Below are 22,231 nucleotides of genomic sequence, written 5' to 3'. Positions count from 1 at the left end.
GGACGTTCAAACGTTTGTAAATGAAATCTCGTATGTTAATGATCTCGAAATAATCGTTCAAATCGTTAAATATCTTTCGTTGTTATCTCACACGTTTCTATGTACTTTGGTCGTACAATTTTTATATACGTGTGTGTATATATATATATATATATATATGTATGTATGTATGTATATATGTAAGTACGTCGAACGAGAGCGGATGGACGCTTCTCCCGAGGCATTTCAAACTCGCACGGTCGTCGAGGCCGATCGTGACTTCTTTCCCGTTTTTTGCGGAGTGCAACGAACGTACGGTATCCTATTGTTCCAACTCGCAAACCCTCCACTTTCCGTCGTGCTTCCTCGCTTTCGTCCATCTTCGATCGATATGATCGACGAGATGATACTAGAAATTTAATAAAACGATTCAATGACTCTATATCCTCGAGTAACTACATTATTCTATTGGTAAAAGAACGACGATATCTTTTTTACTTACTCGAACGAACGATTACGCTGGAAACGCTTATAATAAATGTTATCTATGATTTCCTATAGAAACGACTTAACCTCTCGAAAATCTCTCGAACCAATTTTTCAAAACCGATTTCCGATAGGATATCTTTATTTGAGATATTCATTATAATGGATTTGTATATACATATATATATATATACGCTTCTTTTTCGTTTCGTTTTGTTTCTTAAAACAGAAAAAATAAAAACTCTCTCCACTCGTGAAATATTTACGATAGAATTCAAGTACGCTTCCGTGAAGATTAAGTTGCGTATCGATATTGCAATAAGATTGTTAAAGTTCGATATAAGTATCTTTAAACTTACCATAAAATGCTGGAAACATTTCGTACGATAGTTCAAGAATATTAATTTGTATAATCAATCGAAGTAAAAATTTCACCGTCCGATAGATCGAACAATTCTCTAGATAAATCCGTTTTTTAGCGATATTATTGGCCAATAATCGATATGTTCGATCAATCAAATTTCTTCTAATTAAAGAACGTATTTGATTATGTCATGATTGGTTCGAAATCTTGCATAATTTCCAATCGATCTTTTTATTGGTTCATACATAAAAACATACTCACGGTATTGGTTGAAACATTGCTTGCAGCGCCCCTATATTCATTATTACAATTTAAAATCTTTTTTGCATGTAACGAAATTGGTTGAACCAACGCTTGCAGCGCCCCTACGATCGTTAGTGTAATTTAAAATTTTCGTGCGTGTCGCGTCGCGATGAAAAAGTTCGAACGTTTGTTTAAATTTTTTGGAAAAAAGTCTCTTCCGATGCCTCATATCGTCGGGTAAGTCTTCCTTATAACAATATTAACAAAATTATTATAGTTAATCAAAGTTTCTCGACGAATTAAATAACATTCTTCGCATAATATTCTTGCTTGGCAAAAGTACGTTACAAGAAAGTGCGTTGGGTGAAGAGGGGGGTTGGGGGGAGAGGGGAGGGGAAGGTAAAGCCATAGTAGAATCTTTCGGAACTTTTCAAATTGATTATCGATATATCTTCTTCGTAAATATCTTAAGAATTTTTCAATTATTTGAACTGTAAACTTCTCGATTTAGTTATTATACGATCCTGCGCGGCTGTATTTGTATGTGAAAATTTCAGGAGGAACAACTCTCGTGCAAGTTTTAACACGAAACATTCTTAAAGTATTCTCCGCCATATTTTTTGCACCTTATCTTATACGAATTGCATACATAAGAAAAAGTTTCTTGTCGCTTGTTTAGAAAATTATGGGCCCTTCTAGCGATCTAGAGAGCCCGTCTTATTTTATACATAATAAAGTCTCTTCGCGTTTTCACAAGTCGAGAAGAGAGGAATAGTAGAGAGAGAGAGAGAGAGAGAGAGAGAGAGAGAGAGAGAGAGAGAGAGAGAGAAAGAGAGAGAAGAGAGACAGAGACAAAGAGAGAGAGAGAGGAAAGAAGAAAGATGGCGATCATAGATATCATTCTTCGTAGATGCATTGTCGTAACCTTTGAACTTTATTTATAGAAGTTGTCGGTAAGTAAGATAATCGCATCTACCGATTGAATTTTGTATTATTCATTATATTTTTACCGACTATGGTAAATATTTTAAACGCTTAATGAAATTAAATTTTACCGACTTGGTAATTCCTTAATATACTTAATGACGATGAGTCACTTATTTAGGTTAGTTTTTCTAATTCGTTTGAATCAATTAAAAGGGAGCGTTCGCTTGAAATCGTACGTCGTAATGATTACTTGATTTTTATAAAAAGAGAAAGAAAGAAAGAAAGAAAGAAGAAATGAAACGAAAAAAAAAGAAGTGTTATCGCGTATTTAGGACGATAGAAAAAAGATTTGCGAAAAGATGCATCGAATTACATCGTTCGTAATATTATAATGCCGAGTCGAAAGCTTTGTTTCTATTAAAGAAAAAAAAAAAGAAATTAAAAGTATGTCGTATGAAAAGTAAATAATATTTTATTATTTATAGCGTGATATAAATAATTCAGAGATAGTCAAATAATTCTTTTGCATATTTAAAAAGTGACAACGAGTTTATTCTCTTGCAGGTGTTTTGCATACATTTTTTTTTCTTTTCTTTTTTTTTTGTTCTTTTTTTTTATTAGGAATGTCGCAAACGTTTTTCTAGAAATAGTCTTTATATCTATTTAGGACAGGACTTTAAAAAGTAAATAGATGTACGATTGAGTTCAAATTCTTCTCGTAAGTACTTTAATAATAATATCGTGAAGGAAAGGCACATACCTTTCGGGATTTTATGCTTCCGTCTCTCGTAATTGAAATTCCATCGATGGTATACGCGTTCAATTGGAAAGAGAAAGAGAGAAAGAGAGAAAGAGAAAGAGAGACAGATATATATGTATATGTGTATATATATATACAGATAGATAGATAAAATCTTGCTGCAAATTATTGGCTAACCTTTAACTTCCTCGTTATTTAATATTGTTTATACTACTGATCGTAGATTCTACTTTCTACGAAAAAGGAAGAAAATAACGTGTATAATGGTATAAGCCATAGACGAACGTGATCGTATTCGTCGAAGATAAGTTTTGAGGTCGTAAGGTCGAAAAAAAATCTTAGGTATTAGGCGGATGCACGATGACTAGGGATGACGACACGTTGAGAAGTTTTACGGTGATCGAGGCTACCCGCTGAGCCATTCAAAGTACGCCGAACGGACGACGACGAGTCTTGCATTCTTAGGCTTTTAATCTAGTTCTCTAAGCGGATCGAAGTAAGTAACCGGCGCCACGCGTCATATCCCACCAAAACGGATCTCTTGAGAATTATTGGTGCGAATCAATGGGGTTGCACTTTGTAAGAAAGATTATAATATATAAAACATACGTATACCTGTATATATATATACACACACACACATGTATATATTAGTGGTACACACACATGTAGATAACAAACATCTTCCTTATACCATCTTTCTCTTTCTTTATCTTTCTTTCTCTTTCTTTATATCGCAAGAGAAGAAGAGAAAAAGGAGATACAAACTTTCGCGCAGAAACGCTTTCCCTCGTCGATAGAGGAAGGACGATCGATGTCAAGGCCGTTCGCTGACGAATCTTTAACTGGGTGGAAGAAGTCATCCATTCGCGCTACGAATAAGGCAATCCCAAGGTGCTCACCGGAATAAACTCTCTTCTTCATGTATGTACGTACGTAACAGACGTCTTACATGGATCGACACCGGTCTACGTATGTAGGTATGTACACTCGTGTACATCTTCCACGGCTCTTCTACGATAATTCCGGCGATTACGAATAATTAACAGAGCGAGATCCCCCGTCAAAGATAAAGATTAATCTCCAGAGGAACCACTAATGCCAATAAACGAGCTAAATCATTCACGTTTTTCTTACGTTTGATATTATCTATCGCGTGTATGCCAACGATGCTGCACAAACGAGCTCCGATAACGAGAAAATCTATAGATAAAAGTTGCAAACTGCAGATGGGTATAGAATGACGAGTGGGAGAAATCGGGAGGGGGTGGTATACTGCTACCAGGGCTAACGGAAGAAGAGGATCGACGTACTTTACGTTTTACGGTTAATTTAGTACGGCTACTATGGAAAGAAAGAGAAAGAAGGAGAGCAATGACCATCCTCTTTACGCAAACTGTATGCGAATGCGAGTTTAACTCGTCGCGAACTCAACAACAGCGACTAGTTGAGTTAGCAAAAATCAGGATTTGGGTACGACAACCGGACGTGTGTGTTACCTAGCTATGAAGATTTTGTACGTGTCATGCGATCGGTTAGGTAGACAAGCAGGCAAGCACGTATGTGGAACAACAAGCTTCTCTTCGGTAAATCGAGAACGTACCGACGTGAATACGGTGACACTGATGCCACCGATTCGATATATAAGTATATATATATATATATATACACACACGTAGTAGTCACTGGCATGCACGGTTAAGGGGATATTAAGATTCGAATAGGAAAATCCTGTTGAATCTTTTAATACGTATAACATTGAAATCTTTAAGGTATTGGATTCTCGACGTGATACACATTTTTTTTTTTATGGCATTTAATGATGAAATTGAGCTTTTCTTCAAGTTGTTTGTTGTTTGTTGTTGTTGTTGTTTCTTTTTTCTTTTTTTTTTTTCTAGTGTTACGTTAGATGTTACGATCAAAAATGCCGTTGCATCTTGCTACCTAACGTAAATGAAATATTTTTCACACTCTCGAGATCGCTCTTGACCCACTCTCTCCCATTGCACGATGCTGTTCTAACGCTCTGATAAAAGATTTACGATCGTACTGTGAAATCAGATATCCGATATATTTTCATCGTTTACTTAGAAAATCGAATCGTTTTTTCTCTCTCTTGCTTTCTCTCTTTCTTTTTTTCCTGATCCGTATTTTTAATAAATCGTTTATCGGAGTGTCGTCGAAATATATTAAAGAAGAAAAAGAAGAAGAAGAAAGAAGAAGAAAACAAAAAGAAAACAGAAAAAAGAGAAGAAGAAGAGGCAGACATTATCGATTAGATAATCGAGAAAAATGAGTTAACAGGCAATTATTTTCGTCGTCACTTCTTTTTTAGGTGACGGGAACAGTTGTAAGTACTTGGGAAACCATCAACGAGAGGTCAACGTGCAAAGTACTCGCACGTGCCCGGAAGATGTAAAGAGCCAATGAAGAGAGAGTAAGATGGAGAGAAAGAGAGAAAGAAAGAAAGAATGAGACATAGAGAGAGAGAGAGAGAGAGAGAGAGAGAAAGAGAGAGAGAGAGAGAGAGAGAGATCCTCTCGTACAGAAGATTGCTATTTTCAATTGGCTGTTTAGCGGATGAAAGAAGAGGAGAGGGACACTCGAGTGGACACAGCAGCAGCAACAGCAACAGCAGCAACAGCAGCATAGGACTATGTGCAGGTACTTCCGGGGTAAATCTGAATTAGCCATCTCGAAAGGATGGCCCGTTATTTAAAGGAGTAAAGAGAGGAAGGAAGAGAGACAGAGAAAGAGAGAGAGAGAGAGAAAGAGAAAGAACGAAGAAGATGAGGGGAAGTAGGAAAAGGATGAATCGACTTGGTAGAGAAACACGTCCTCGTCTACAACGAGTGGTAGTCTATTATTTGTGTAGCTCGCGAGTCAGCCGTCGTCCATTACTTCGCATTAACAGAGTGGCCTGCTTCTTCGTCCTCTTCTTCCACTTGTCCTTGTCTCTCAACGAGAAAGAGAGAGAAAGAGAAAGAAGGATAGAAAGAGAAGACTAGATGTCTATCTGTTCTTCTCTGGCTTTCTTGCTACGTAGTCCCACGAAAGAAAGAAAGAAAGAGAGAAAGATGGAAAGAAGGAAAGAAATAAAGAAAGAAAAGCAAAGAAAAGATGTCTCATCGAGAACGCTCGAGGCAAGACAACAGCTTTTCTCCTCACACGCGGTGACCTGAACTCTCGACTTCCTATGACATCCTCGAGATACGATTCTCATGATGTACAAAGAAAGATAATAGCCCCTAGGTAACACGCACTTGCACTTTAATTATGATGGACCACTACACTTTGTCGTCCTCCTCCTCCTATGAAACTTCTCATTCATTTTGCATGACAATGAAACAACTTTGTTTCTTTTCTTCTTCTTTTTTTTTAATTTTTTTTTTTCTACCGAAGAAGAAGGGAAAGAAGGAGAAAAAAAACGGAAAATAAGAAGGAACCTCAAGCGTCGGAGAACTTTCGAAGAACTTTCTAACCTCGGACATTTACGAGGGTATTAACATTATCTTTTTTCTTTTTTTTATATATATATATATATATATATATAGTTTATATATAATTAATTATATAATCATCGTGCTGATTATTAATGTGAGGATATTTTCAAAGCGGATTAAAGTACGGAATTAATATTTTTTCATTCTCGATATAGGAAATTAATTAGAGGCAATCTTATCGTAGATAAAATTCTAATGGGATAAGAACGTGGTTAAAGAGAATCTTTGGCGATCGTGAAAATATAAGAGGCGCCAACCACTCGGTTCTTGATTGACCAGACACTTCTTTCGACGATATCTCTGGCGATGCGAACGAGTGTAAGATTAGCGATAGGAGCAGACTAATTATATGTATATACTCTCGGCAAAACGACTTTAACGGCTGTACTCGAGCACGTGCCGGGTGTCCCGCGGCTATCTCTACCGTACAACCTGCTACTCAAGTAGGTATATGCTTATTATCCGTTAAATAGTTGAAACGCGCGCATCGTTAATGGCGTGACAACGAATAAGACGAATGTTAGTTGAACGTTACAAACTGAACTCTACCATTGAACTTGCCACTTATGTAAATATATGTCATTTGGATTAATATAATGGAACATTCGTCATGATTTATATAGCGACTATCAATCTGTCGTCGAGTAGAATTTTTTCGTTTTCTTTCTTTTCTTTTTATTGTATATTAAATATATACAATAAAAGTCAAAGAGGGATTTTTTTAATATATTTATACAATTTTCTTCGGCTTACATCGTACGTCTATTTATTTAATTTCTGATATTTCGTAATAATCGTATCTATCTTTCATATATATATGTATATATATATAAAGATGCATATACACGTGCAAATATGTGCGTAAACATGGTTGAATAGATTGTATTCTATTATTGGCCGTCGATCTTTAATCGAGAGAAAGAGAAACAGAAACGTGTTCGTAACGTCCAGCTTTTATGTTAGTACTACCTGCTGAGCAGGCACGATCTCGCCATTAATTAGGTTCACTGGGCATCGCCGAGGTTTTAACGGTATAAGAGAGAGAGACGCGTCGCCATTAACACGATCGACGTCGTCGTCGTCGACAATTCGATGCCAGCTCGATCGAATCTTCGCGATTCTAATGAAGGTCACACTTTTTCATGCGAGTAGAATACTCAATAGGTCGTTGTCTTTATGTCACTGCATTTTTATGTTACTGTACTTTCTGGACTCATCAACGAGTCAGCTTGGATATTTCCGGTATCAAGATTACGATCAATTTTTCCCTTTTTTTCTTTTTTTGTTTTAATAAATAACATGTATTATTAATCGTTCGATTTATATTAGCTTACTCCAAGGAATAATAATCTTGAATAGAAATGAAGTGTCAAAAAAAAAAAAGAAAAACAGAAAAAAGAAAGAAAAAAAATCGAAGATTTAACGAGTGTTAGAACACCTCTTAGAAACGCTTAGAAAGAAGATAGGAAGAGAAGATAGGAAAGATAGAAAGAGATAAAGAGCTTCTTCTTCTTCTTCTCTTTCATAGCATGAGAGCTATGTGCGAGATCGTACGGTGTTGTCTATGCTGTGCTATGTTCTACCGTTCCGTTCTCTTCTCTACTGTTCTATTCTACGTTGCTCAGGTGGCTACAGCGGATACTGAGTTTCTTGCCATCGTAGTAGTAGGGTAGAAGATAGCTCTTGGAGGAGCGAGCTTCTTGGAGGCTAGTTCGCTCCTTCTACTCACTCCTCTTACCCTCCGTGCGTAGCTCGCACCTGCTGACTAACTAGTCGAACCTGATTAAACTCTGCCCCCTATGTGTCGTATGAGAGTCGCCTGTGGTTCCCCTAGCCTTCTCTTCCATCACCATCGCCATCACCATCGCCATCGCCAACCCTACCTACCCCCTCTCTAGTACTCTTTCAATCCTCTCATCTCTTCTGACCTCTCTACTCCATTTCTCTCTTTCTCTTTCTTTCTCTCTTTTTCTCTGTGTTTCTGTCTGTCTGTCTGTCTTTCTCTTTCTCTCTCTCTTTCTCTCTCTCTCTCTCTCTCTCGTTCTCTTACACTTTTTATACTGTTTTTCTTCTCTATCTGGACCGCTTCGAGCGCACCGTTCCCTACGGCAAGAGAAGGGCGTTGAGAGTACCAATGCCATATTCGTTAGATCTCACGATTCTTTTGCCCTACGACGATATAACGCTTACGTTTTCAATCAACAGCAGTTAACGAACTATTCCATATATTTAGAATCTATCTCGTAATTAACATTCACAACAAGATCTCTTTCCGATTAACTATTCCTTAGAGAAACACGAGTCGTTCGGACCTAAGAAATCTTCGTTTCGTTTCGTTCCGTTTCGTTTCTCCTTCGGAAACGAGTTCTCTTTTCTATCATTCTTCTTTTCTTTTCTTTTTTAACATCGAGAGCTTAAGAAGCCCAGGTGAGGACAATCGACACGTGCAAAAGCGATCGATTCTCTACTTTTCGTTACGAAGACGAGTCTTTCTCTTTCCGTTCAGAAGAGACGGATGGACGTGGCTCGTCTCGATATAAACGGGCGCAACTCGCGATGCGAGTTTCTCCTCCTCCTCCTCCTCTTTCTCCTTCTCCTTCTTCTTCCATCACCATCACCATCACCATCACCATCACCATCACCATCACCATCACCATCACCTTCTCCTCCTCCTCCTCCTCCTCCTCCTCCTCCTCTTCCTCCTTCTCTTCCTCCAGTTCGTCGTCGTCGTCGTCGTCATCATCGTCATCGTCGTCATCATCGTCGTCGTCGTAGTAGTCGACAAACGGTAAAACGTGACTCGTTGACGGGTCAGAAATTCTCCTAGTTTCCGACGTTTGCTTATACTAATTCGATTAGGCAATTAACCGTGTTCCTTCCGGACGGTTCAGTTTGATTAGACCTCACCTTTTCGTGACATACGTCACAAGTTGTAACGAACTATCGTTGAGCAGTATATACATACATATATACATAGATGTATGTATGTGTATATATATATCGTAGTAGTAGTGGCAGCAGGAAATTTTCCAAATATCTTTATGCATAGAATGAATGCGACCCGTCACGAAATTTGACCAAGAATTAAATATTATAAATCTAATATTAACTCGGATTATCTTTCTTTCTTTCTTCATGAATGAATGAATGAATGAACGAACGAGTTGTGAATCAATTTATCAAATCTCTTCTTTCTAAACTCTAAAACTATAGAATAAAGACAGATATTAAATGATAGAGGATAGAGATTGAGAAATTTCAAATCTTTATGAAATATTCTATCTGTTTTATTACATATCCTTAAAAAAAAAGAAATTATTACCATTGTGCTTTATCGTTCTTTGGTTCGCGTAGTCACGTTGTGTACAGTTTTCTTCGGAACGTTTAGAATAGCTTCCCGTTTGACGTTCCAAACTTTTTTCTCCTTAGAGTTTATATTTCTAAGAAGAAACGAGCACGCAAGGCTCGTCTATTGTCCGACATCGAAGATTCCACGGTATTTTCCCTCTTCCGTAGATTCCCTTGGATTCAACGAAAGTAGAGAAATGAATCTTCTTGATCTTCGGCATAGTGTACTTACTCCTTCCGAGGTTAGAGCAAAGCGTTGTAACACTACAGAACGCACTAACGTGGTTTATACGTGTGCGTGCGAAGGAACATTGTTCAACCGCAGATGTTCGCCTTCGCGAGCATTTTACTTGGAACTCGGAACGAACGAAAAAGGGCAAGCCTCCTCATGGGAATATTCGTGCCCTTTTGTGATTAGACTTAGGAATGTATGTGACATTCTTCAGATAAACCGTAGAACGCGTTAAGAGTCATTACTAGAATCACAATAAACACACTTCCTTCTTCGTATATCACTTTTTATTTTATTCGATTCATTTTCTTTCTTTCTTTCTATCTTTCTTCCTTTTTTCTCTCTCTTTTTCTTTGTTTCTTTTCTTTTCTTTTCTTTTTCTTTTTCTTTTTTTTCTTTTACTTGTCAGAAAGTTTTATTTCCGATATTAAGTTTCTTTCGTTTATTGGAGTTTTTTTTTCTTTTTCTTTTTTTGTCGGACAATTTTATCCGGAATCTCCTAGGACGTCAAAAATTAATGGAATTATTTTTCTCCATCGAAAATTTTGTCGATCGAGCGCGCCACGCTTTGATGTTCGATTGTTGTTATACGATTTGACTCGGGAAATGTTATTTTTTCTTCTTCTTTTTCTTTTTCTTCGACACAAATTAGTCGAGCCCGTACAAGTAGCGCCTCACGACACAAAGTAGCTGAACTAATGATTGACTTGTAAACTTGCTGCTTATTTCGTGAGATGGCGCGGTGTGACTGTTGGTAGTCAATCAATTCATTAATAGTCAATATATGAATGAAATTGTATTGTAGTATAATAGTATCGCCCGTTCGATAGGTTAATACACTCCCTCGACCGTTCCGATAGATTCTCTTAGTTTTTGATTTATCTTTATCGTACACTTTTTCTCATTCAAATATAATCTCAATTTATTGATAAATTTTGGCGGGAATTCTCGTGTGGAAAAGAGGATGGAAAATTTTTCTGTTCCGATGATCTACTAGTCTATCGGAGATATACAGGATTGATTTTCGATTTATAAAATTGACATATTGTGTTCGCGTATAGAATTTTAAATAGAAATAGTAAAGATGAATCGGGTTGAATTTATCACACCGTGGGTTCAAATGAGAGCTCAGGTGGAACATATTCATAAATGGAAACATATCGCTGTAAGATAAAAATAAAAGAGATAGTTATATATATATTACGATCTTTTATCATTAAATAGGATATCGTTAAATAAGATAGATAGTTTGTTAAATCGTTTAAATCATTCTAGGTAACTCCCAAACCATTTGCACCACGCCACTCGATTACGTTTTTTAATAATAAAAAGCAAGAGAAGAAAGTAACCGAGACAGTTTCGGCATACGATCGATTGCACAAATACGAAGATTTCGATCCTCGAAAGCCACGAGCCGAATGTATAAGTCCTTCTTTGATTTGGTCAGAGATTTACGAAGAGAACAAACATCATATCGTCCCGATGATCACTAGTCATTGGTACGGTCGTCCAAATCGTGAACAGATCGATTATCCCGATAAGTCTTTGTGTCATGCCTCGCAAATACGTGAATTCTATCGGCGTAATGATCTCAACTTGGTCGCTGATGAGATCAGAGAGTTTCAAATGTGTTATAATTGAAATACCGAATGATTCTCTGAATACGTTTGATATGTGTTTTATTATAAAAATCGAATCGTCCGAACTTTTGAGAGGACTTATGTACTAGATAAAGAGTGTACTTAAGGGAATCAGAAAATACGATCACTTACTACTCTCTTGTGTATCTCTCTATCCCTTTAAAGTATATGCAACATACTAACCTATTCTCTAAGGTGATACTCGTAAAGAGAATCGTAATGTCCCACCTGTATACTTAGCCTGTTTATTTATGTTAAGTTCTTACCCATCGTGTTCATTCACAGCTGCTTTCAAAGTATATATTCTTTAGATATTATACTATGGTAAACTATCTTATTACACGTATCATTGACTATCGAAATACGATCTTTCCCTCTTCTTCTACTTTTCTCTCATTCTCTCTTTTTTACTAATACTAAAAATATTGATATTATCGGGATTACGACGGTGGAATATATGCTAACCGAGGAAAGTTCTCTGTCGTAACCTTTCGAATCGCAGGAAACGATTATCTCTATCTGTCGAATTGAATTTCATGACTTTTTTCACGTACTCTTGCCGTGAAAAATCGCTTAGGTTCGTGAATACGTACGTACACCGTGCCAATTCGCAAGTCGTTCGTTCTTTATGGATTATTCTCTTTTATCATTGAAAGAGAACTTGTATGAAATATTGTATTTTCTTTCAGGTGTATACCTATACACATGTATTTTCTTATATACGTATATCAAGCTACGCAACTTTTCAAGGATCTTTTTAAGTTTCCAACGGATATAAAATTCTCCATTGTGGTAACGTTGAAAGTATAAAGTCGTGCGGAAAGCGTAGATCCGATTGTGGAGAACTTTACATACTCGTGCACTATACTATCGATCTTTGAGTATATACTCGTTGATAGCTCTTAGAACTATCTTGGTGCTATCCTTATCTTTACCTACGTTTTTTCTTTTTATTCTTCCTCTTTCTTTTTCTTTTTTCTTTTTTTAATTTCTTTTTCTCATTTCTTTAATTTCTTTTTTTAATCTTCTTTCGAAGGAACCTTTTCATCCCCCTTCAAATTGCTTCGGTCTGTTTGTTTGCACTGTCTGTTTACTTGAAATCAAATTATACACCGTTTGCTTTAAGATTCCATCCCTGTTTTTTTTTCTTTTTTTATCGAAACTAAAAATTGTCGAACGAAACTGACGAACATTGGATATCTTTTGAATAGGATTCTAAATTGACATCCGATAGAACTAAGGACGGTATAGAGACGTTTCAAATTGCTTGCTGCATTGTTAAGCGAAAGGATCATCGACGGATTCTCGATGGTCTCTCGAAGCATTTCAACTTCAATAGGGGGACTAATAATGTGCGATGTGGATCTAATCGTTCCTCTTTTCTCTTCGACGAATTGTTTAGAAATTTCTTCTTCTCTTACTTTTTTGTTTTGTTTTAAAAAGCAAAAATAAAAAAGAGAGAAAAGAAGAAGAAGAAGAACAACAACAACAACGACAAAATTATCCTCATTCCTTTCGAAACACGTTATCCCTTTACGAATTTGTTTTCTATCCTTTTATTTATCTCTTTTTCTTCCTCTTTCTTTTTCCCCGACGCTAAACTACGGAAATCGCAAATAATTCGTGTGGAGTACGATTTGTACGAGCGTTTATCAAGTTGATTCCAAATCCCATCGAATTTAGGACTTTCGAGCTCGTCTCTTTAATTAAAGATAGACAAATACGGCGGAAGTTGTGCCAGCTCGGTTATTCACCGAAGATTTTGTGTAAATTTATGCGCATAAACGTTTTCACTCTTCCTCATCCCTCCTCTTACTCCTTTCACCCTCTCTCTCTCTCTCTCTCTCTCTCTCTCAAATCATCCGTCCAAACCCCCTCGTCGAAAGATTCCACTTGTTTTCCACGAAACTTCTTATTCTTCTTTCCACTTCTCCACTTTGGTCGTAGTTAATCATTCGTACGCGTGGTCAGAGCAACGCTTCTTCTCGAATCGTTGTTTATTTCCAACTCGTTAATTAAAAGTTTAATTAAAACCACGTCGATTAATTAGAATGGCATTTATATCGTGCTCGTTCGTTTGACCCTGTGTGTGCGCGCGTGTGTTCTATTTGCGAGAATAAAAAGGGGTATGAACGCGTAGTTGAGAGAATGGCGTCGTTCCAGTTCCGTTTGCATGCCTACGAACGTAATTATAAATCTAGCGGACTAAAAAGAAAAAAGAAAAAAAAAAGAAAAAAGAAATAGAAGAACCCTCTCTCTCTCTCTCTCTCTCTCTCTCTCTCTCTCTCTCGCGCGCAACACAATGTGACATAATAGATCGTTGAGAATGTATCGTTCTTTAGTTTTTTATTTTATTTCACGTCGCATTGTTTATACTCAAAGCTAGTCTAACTTGTTAGAGCAAAGGAAAAAAAAAGAAAAAAGGGGAAAAGAAAAGAAAAGTAGAAAAAATATATAGAAAAGCAAAAAAGTAAGGTATATTAATTATCAACTATTACAAAGTCAAAGAGTGGCCTTTTGTGAATTTCACGAGCGTAGCGACGAGCATAGTCCTTTTTTGACACTGTACGTTACAAGCAAGTAAACTCTAGCAACAGTAATTATCCTATTATGTATATTGCCTAAGCCCAAAGTACACGGCTAGTACATCCTGTCTGTAGAATGATGTTAATCGAATTATCTCCGTTAGCGTAAAGTAACATAACCAGCTATCTAGAGTGTTACCTTGAGTGCGATCTTGTTAATTTATTGTTTGTAAGAAGTTAGCTGTATTCTCTCTCTCCCTCCCTCTCCCTCTCCCTCTCTCTCTCTCTCTTTCTGTCTCTCTCTCTCTTTTCTCTCGGTAAGCAAGAGTAAATTTCTGCGTTTAAACTTGTTGCAAAGTTAAGTGGAAGGATATCTTATAAACGTTCTTACCAACCATTTCAACTTTATGGAAAATCATCAACATATATATATATAAATTCTTACCTTTAATTATAATCATTGTTTTATTTCTTAACGAAACAGTTAATATAATATTTTAGTAAACGAGAGATGACGTAAACCTGTATCCATGTACGATCATGTTAATACGTACGATAAGCTTGTCCATTTTAATTAGCGAATGTTCGACGTCGAGGCGACAATGCTTAATTACGTTTCTAGCGTTGATGACACACGATCCACTATAGAATACGGCGATATATCGAGTAACCTACGGAAATAATAGACACGTCTCTGGAAATATATATATATATATATATATATATATATATATATATATATATATTATGGTTTCTATTGTGAAAAACTTTTTTAGACGAGATCGATTTCTCATCCTTAGACGAGTATTACGAGACACCTGCATTTATTTCTATTTTTTTTTTATACTTTATTTTATATATATATATATATATATATATATATATATATATAATACAAAATTTTTTTCTATGGAAACCACGAAAGAATATTTCCCGGGACGTTCTTTATATCGTATTGTCTCGTCTAAATATTGCTTTAAAAGGAAAAGAAAAGAAAAGAAAAAAGAAGGGGAAAAATAAAAAGAAAATTATAGTTCCGCAATGTAGAAACGAGCACGTTTTTAATGACGTCTGCATTCTCGTTGAATCTTTCGATTTAACATAGCGATATCGTCTTTCCCTGTCAGACTCCGTGTGTACTATCTCGCGTGAAATGCATATATTTGATGATCGTTTGAAGAATTTATACGACAACCACATTAATCAGTTTGATTTAAAATTCCCAAATACACTGCTTTTTTTACGTATCTTTTCTTTTCTTCTTTTTTTCGTTTCGTATCGATGGTTTATTCACAAATTATATATATATATGTGTGTGTGTGTATATAATTTGTTTCGAAAATTTTCACATTATACTCTAATTTCCGATTTAATCAGTTAAGTTTCCTTTTAAGTAAAGCATCCTTTATAATACGTAATTTCCAATCCGTTCATCAGATAGATATTGTCTGTTTTAAGGATTTTACAGACAGTTTAATTACGCGTGCTATCTCATCTTTCTGATAAATTTCCAACGATCGCTATCATCGAATTATTTGTTAATAAGAGAGAAAGAGAGGAAGTTAACAAGGAAATCATGTGACTCCTTTTTCACACACAATGTCACAAGATAAGATTTAAAACGGTGAATATAAATCGCCATTGAACGTACGACATTCGTCGGAGCATCGTTCATCCGGTTCATATGATTTGAAAGCACGTTGCTTTCGAAGCGTACGAGTATTTCGAGGGAGAGCACTTAAAGTGGTGTATAAAAGCGTAGATCTGTTATCTCGAATTATTGAGAAAGAAAAAGAGGAAGAAAAAAAAGGAAAAAGAGAAAGAGATTATGACAACTACGAGCGCAGATTCCGCCAACTCGGTGCATCGACTTTCGTCGAATGATTCTCAGAAAGCTGAGTTACTCTCGGATCAGGATGTAAGATACATAGTGGAACGTAAGCTACGTGGAAATAATTTCAACATAGTGAATTCTAGCATGGTATCCGTCGACAATACAAACGGTTATCTTGGCCAATACTATAACATTCGCGTAACCGTAAAGCTCGACGATTCGAGTACGAAGATGTTGAATTTCTTCGCTAAAACTCTACCACCGACCGAGAGTCCACAGTATGCTTTTATCCTACGATACGACACATTCAACAAAGAGATATTCATTTACACCGATGTGATACGTCGAATGGGTGTTGGAAAAGGTTTCAAGTGGTTGGCCGAGTGTTATTTGTGCAAGAGGGACTCGGTCATAGTACTCGAAAATGCGAAGCTCGAGGGATACGTCATACACGACAAACTCGTACCGTTCGACGAGTCACACTGCCTCTGGACAATAAAAGCTCTCTCGAACTTTCACTCGAGATCGTTGATCCTTGAGGAGAAGCTACGCCGTACTGGCCGAACGATACTCGATCTTTACGGACACCTAATGGAAGAGGTACTTTTTACCAAAGACGAATTGTCAAGAAAAATAGCGTCGGCGTCGGTCGATGCTATATTTGTTCTGATTGATCTGGTAGACGAATTGAACGATCGAGAGAAGGAAACGTTGAAGAAACGCGTTAATTCTTGGGCCTCGGTTTTTCCAAATTTATTAAAGCCTTCGAGCAAGTATCGTAACGTGATATGCCATCGTGATCTTTGGGCAAACAATATCATGTTCAAACACGATTCTAATGGTTCTCCTCTTGGTTGCTATTTGATAGATTTTCAGATGGTACGATATTGTCCGCCAGCCATGGACGTCGTTTTTTCTTTATATTTGATCACCGATCGTGCCACCAGAAATCGCCTTTTCGATTCCCTTTTGAAGGTCTATCATGAAACCTTGAAGCAAGCACTAGTCGAGGAAGGACTCGACGTCGAGGAGTGTTTATCTTGGTTATCATTCCGCGATAGCTGTTACGAGGCCAGAAACATTGCAATGTTTTTCACACTGATGAATCTTCAATTAATGTTAATGCCCACCGAAGCGGCCGAAGATTTTATGGGATCGCCCGACGATTTTGAACGAGTTCTTTATGGTGACAAACGATCCGATCTCATACGAAGCCAATACGAAAAAGTAGAACCATATAGAAATCGGATCAAAGAGAACATCATCGAAGTGTTCGAGATATTGTCCGATCGACCATCGAGCATTTAAACGAACGATCTTGTTAATATTCTAATCGTGTAAATATTGAAATTTTATCGGAGTATGCGTTTAACCGTTGATTAGATTTTCTTATCAGGACTAGGTATAATAAATCTTACCTAAGATATTTCTTCGTTTTTTTTTTATTTGTTTCTCTCTTGTTTTTTTTTTCCTTTCTTTTTTCTTTTCTCTTATCTTTCTTTTTTTCAAGCGAGTCTCTTATCGTTCATCGTTCGACGGGATACAATTACGCGTGGATTAAATTCTCAAAAGATTTTTTCAATTTTTCTCTGCACGTTAAGTGATATTAAAAAGTGGTAATTTATAAAACTAGCATAGAGACAATTTCTCACGACGTTTAACAAAGATCTCGTGTACGGTGTTTATATGCGTATAACGCAGTCGGACAAGAAGAGCGATACTCTCTCTCTTTTTCTTTCTCTCTCGAGTACGATAATTTTCTATGTTGTCCGCTTCCCAGTGTTATATAAGAACTATTATAAACGAAACGGCGAAGTTAGGTGAATTATGGCACCTTTTTACTATTTACGATATAACAAAAAGTTACATAGCAGAGTAGTTTATCGATGTTTATAATAAGAAAAATTCGATGCGCGGCTAGAAACCTAGATAGATGCGCGCACTTTCTGCGCTACGTCAGCGAAGCTCGATGTCGTGATAACGATAAACGCGTTCTTGCGCTGTTAACAGCTTTGAGAGTGGGGTATAGTCGCGGCAGATATATTACCGAGAGATAGAATCCGAAGTATCTCTCTGCTTTCTCGGTATAATTGATGGTGCAAAGAGAGAGATAGAGATAGAGAGAGAGAGAGAGAGAACAAGAAAGAGAGAGAGAGAGAGAGAGAGAGAGAGAGAGAGAGAATACTAAGGTGTGAAAATGCACAAGTAAAAGGAGAGAGATAGAGAGAAGTGAAAGGCGAATCTTGATGTAAATGCACGTTTGACAGCGTTTTCACATAGTATTTTCTTCCTCTTTTTCTCTCTTTTCTTTTTCCCTCTTCTTCTTCTTCTTCTTCTTCTTCTTCTGTCGCATCGTCCCCTTTCTATCTCATTCTCGACTTTCCCCATCGTCGTAACTCTTGCCAACGAAATGCTTCCACAGAATTTCCCTCGAAATGTTTCTTTTTTCCCTTTCTCTCTTTCCCTCTCTCTCTCTCTCTTGCTCTCTCTCTTTCTCTCTTTCTCTCTTTCTCACGTCTCAAATTTATCTCCTCCATTTCGGGAGATCGAGCTTGATATTATTTAACGCATGGTTCTTCGGGTTCTAGTGCGGTCCAAAGTATTGAGCGTTGAAGAGAGTTAATTACATTTTTAAAACTTTTCTTTTATTTTCATTTTCCTTTTTTCGCTTCTTTTTTTTTATTCTTTTCGTAATTGATGGAAATAAAAAAGAAAGCATTTTTTAAAATATTATTATTTTTTTTTCTGTTGCTACGTCTAGTTTCCAAGGGATTATTATTATTATATATATATTTTTTTTTTTGTAAGAATAATAAAAACGAAACTTTTAGAGGAATTAAATCGCCCGTTCAAAATCGTTCGTTCGTTCGTTCGTTCGTAGGTCTTCACGAAATTTAAACGATTTTAAACAAGGATAAGTCTGGATATGTTTGTACTTAAAATAACATTCTCGATTTAATAACCAACGTATGGCAGGTACAACAAAAGTAGGTGTGTATATATATATATATGTATATATGTATATATATAATATACGTTGTACGAGTTAGACGGCGGTGAAATGACGAAGTGCTAGCTCTACTTAATGGTCCGCGATGTTATGTCGAATTAAAGCAGAAGTTCGCTTTTATTGCAGGCTATTCGTAACGCTCGTAATCACCCTTCGCGTCCGAGGCAATGATGCAGTAGTGAAACGTAAACTATAGAGAGTAGTCGTCCATTGATGATAGTACCGATATGTACTACTCGTGTAAATATTCTATGTCGGCATAGTGCACTAGGTAATGCTAATCATACTTTTGATCAACCATTCCACCAACTAATCCCACGATAAATGCAATATTCTTCAAGCCGTATATTTTTAATTATATGAAAGAAGTCAATTCAGGTCGTGTTGAAAAGATAAAACGATAAAAAAAAAAAAAAAAAGAAAGAAAGAAATGTGAAGGTTTATCATTCATAATTTTTTCTTTCTTTCTCTTTCTTTATTTTCTTTTTCTTTTTATTTTTTTTTATTTACGACAGCATTGACAAAGTGCGACGATTTATATCATGTTCTTTCTTTTTTTCTCTCTTTCTTTTTTCTACGATGCCCTTCTTCTTTATTTCATTTTATTTTTCATTGTATTACTATATTTTGTTTCTTTTTTTTTTCTTATTTTTTTGTCCGTCATAAAGTACAATACGATTTTATCTTTATTCTGCACGTTCATTTGTTTATTTTCGCACTATGTAAAATATAACATTGTAAAGACTTTGATAAGATATAGTGCGATCGATGGTACCTTTCATTAGTACTACTCGATCATTGCGTACTTTCGAGACTGCTAATATCGATAATGTATCGTCGATAAATCTTTGTTATTTCGATTCTCCTTCCTCGCAATATTTTTAACTCGCTTGATATGAATAGAGAGAAAGAGAGAGGAACGGGGTGTACTATACGTAATCGATATGGCTGCATTAAACGCATTATTCATTGTTTCTGCATATTTTCTGCATAATGCTCTTGCGATAATACCTAATGTGTCACGCGTTTATATCATCCTACGGCATCCGTTTCTGTTATCGTTAATAACATAAACGATTAAAAACAACTCCCTTTTTTATTTTTATATACGATTTTATTGCAATTTGCGATCGTTAGCAAATCATCCCCGACATACGATATCCAATAAATAATTGTCCAAATAAAATTCATTAAAAAGATACGGGGGAAGGTGGTAAAAATAAAAAGAAATAATAAAAATAATGAAAAAATAAATAAATAAATAAAAAAGAACATTACACGTGTAGAGCGTATTCTAATAATTATTGCAAACACGTAGTTGGACGAGATGGTACTCCTGATCTCGCATTATTACATTTCGCTATCGGTGTTATCAACCAAAGTAATCGTACTTGCATAGAATTAGGATTATATTCGTGCAATTAATGAAAAGAGAAACGAGAGATTAGATAAACCTTTCGCGTATTCCGAAATAGTTCTTCATCGAGAAACTCGTTCGCTCATCTTCTCTTTATCTTTTATCAGTATAATATTACGTCTTAATTAGTTTAATGAATCATTTGAAACTAATACAGGCCGACAGAACGAGTAATATTTTTTATTAAACAATTGACGAAATTTCGTAATACTTTTTTCTTTCTTCTTTTCTTTACTTTTCTCTTCTTCTCGTTTCGTTTTTTTTTTTTGTTTTCTTTTTCTCTATAATCTTTGTCGATTAGAAATTTTCGCGTTGTCACCGCGTTATTGCAGGAAATCAAATAATTCCTTTTGTCGTCGTCATCATCCCCCTTCTGTCTCGATTCTTTCGACCCTCTTCACGAAGGATATCGATAAAGGAACAACTCGTCCGTGGTGCTCGAACTCGGCAAATCATGTTATATATTATATTGTATTTTGACTCGAAACTTTATATACTTTGTTCTCCCTCTCTTCTGTTCTCTTTTAGAACATGCGCAACTCTTCCGAAATTTCATTTACCTTTTTACTAACGATAATAGCAGTTGACTTTGTTGAGCTAATATGTAGACAGACTTTTACTAGAGAGAGAGAGAGAAAGAGAGAAAGAAAGAGAGAGAAAGAAGCAAAAGTTTGAGCGATTCACCAAGCAAATATATGTCGGTTGACTTTTGTGCTTTTCCTTGATTTTCTCGAATTCTCGTAATCATTTGAAAACGTAAAACTCGTTAGGTCAATTTGTAAAATCCTATAGAAGTAGTACTATACATACATCGGTACAAACATTTTATCTCTCTATTTCTATTTCTATTTCTCTCTCTCTCTCTCTCTCTCTCTCTTTCTCTTTTTCTCTGTCTTTTTCTCTAAATCCATTTAAACTTAGCCACAGTTTTAAAGTGAGAACAGTCTCAGGAATTTCTCATTTCGCTAGCAAGCATTATTCGACAAAATTCGTCCAGATATTACATTAGCCGAGTTATGCGTGTAATTAGCGTATAACGTACGTATATATATATGTACATACATAGATACACGTTATGCCATTTAAAAAACACGATATTTCCAAAATGAAATTTTATCAGACCATTTTTTAGATTAAATATTATACGACAAAGATATATACATACGTATACACACACACACATATATATATATACACATATATTTTATCAAAAAAAAAAAAAAATTTTTTTTACAAACGAATTGCATTATTCTCTTTGAAAGAAGGGAACTTTCGATAAAGTAAATGATTTATACAGAACGACGAATGATTCTATCTCTATAAACGGAATAAAAAAAAAAATAAAAAATATTCCTTTTACGAAATTTGAAGCAAAAAGAATATATATATATATATATATATATATATATATATATACGTATATGAGGGATGATATTCTTCCCGTTGGCTACATCTCCGAAATCCGGAGAAGAACTGGCTTCGGGTAAAGCAAACTCCGGCGCCGCTGCAAAATCCGGCCGGCGTGGTGTCTTCTCGTGTGTTAGTTCTATGTGAGAAGGAAAGAGCGCAGGCGTCTAGAGTCCTGTGGCGGCAAGCGAACTCCGATTTTCTCTAGTGTCGCGTCAACTGCCGTTGGAGAGCCCCGTGTGCATTTCACCCCGTGTACTTATCAACCCCTTCGCGTGACTTTTCCTATTTCTCTTTATCTTTCTCTTTTTTTTCTATCTCTCTTTCTCTCTCTCTCTCTCTCTCTCTCTCTTTCTCTCTTTCTCTCCGTCTCTCTTTTTCTGTCTCTCATTCTGAGACATATACATATACACTTGAACACACTCATTCAGTATCACTTATAAGCTATTTTATTTTTATTGAAAGCTCCTGAATACATTTTTTTCTTCTTTTTCTTTTTTTTTCTTTTTTCTCTTTTTTTTCGTTTTATATATATATATACATATATATATGTATA

General features: G+C 36.0%; 4 protein-coding genes across 17 annotated transcripts in view; 3 read left to right on the top strand and 1 right to left on the bottom strand.

Annotated features, from left to right (window-relative positions):
* The window catches only part of LOC127068318 (uncharacterized), a 71,142-nt gene that overhangs the window by 27,358 nt on the left and 21,553 nt on the right, over positions 1–22,231 (bottom strand). For 5 of the 13 annotated variants that reach the window (XM_051004328.1, XM_051004337.1, XM_051004334.1 and 2 more), the window contains exons 1-2: positions 482–778; positions 188–388 (exon numbers count right to left, since the gene is read on the bottom strand). The exons of 3 other annotated variants lie outside the window; for them this stretch is intronic. The gene's annotated coding sequence lies outside the window, so the exon portion shown is untranslated. Of the gene's footprint in view, positions 1–187; positions 389–481; positions 780–824; positions 930–22,231 lie in introns of those variants that run through there. 5 more of the 13 variants (XM_051004339.1, XM_051004341.1, XM_051004330.1 and 2 more) reach the window with 4 other exon arrangements.
* The window catches only part of LOC127068319 (suppressor of lurcher protein 1), a 299,973-nt gene continuing 279,026 nt past the window's right edge, over positions 1,285–22,231 (top strand). Inside the window, exon 1 of one of the 2 annotated variants that reach the window (XM_051004344.1) lies at positions 1,285–1,309. The gene's annotated coding sequence lies outside the window, so the exon portion shown is untranslated. Of the gene's footprint in view, positions 1,310–21,845; positions 21,931–22,231 lie in introns of those variants that run through there. The other variant, XM_051004343.1, reaches the window with a different exon arrangement.
* On the top strand, positions 10,927–11,483 carry LOC127068536 (uncharacterized). Its single transcript, XM_051004818.1, has 2 exons — positions 10,927–11,007; positions 11,118–11,483. The coding sequence occupies exons 1-2, from the start codon at positions 10,927–10,929 to the stop codon at positions 11,481–11,483; spliced, it is 447 nt and encodes a 148-aa protein (XP_050860775.1).
* LOC127068327 (uncharacterized) lies at positions 15,664–17,270 on the top strand. Its single transcript, XM_051004361.1, has one exon. The coding sequence runs from the start codon at positions 15,836–15,838 to the stop codon at positions 17,147–17,149; it is 1,314 nt and encodes a 437-aa protein (XP_050860318.1). The 5' UTR covers positions 15,664–15,835; the 3' UTR covers positions 17,150–17,270.

This window comes from Vespula vulgaris, chromosome 13 (genome assembly GCF_905475345.1).
Source record: "Vespula vulgaris chromosome 13, iyVesVulg1.1, whole genome shotgun sequence".
NCBI classification, from domain to species: domain Eukaryota; kingdom Metazoa; phylum Arthropoda; class Insecta; order Hymenoptera; family Vespidae; genus Vespula; species Vespula vulgaris.
Note: the sequence above shows the minus strand (reverse complement) of the source record. Positions and strands in the feature narration are given on the sequence as shown.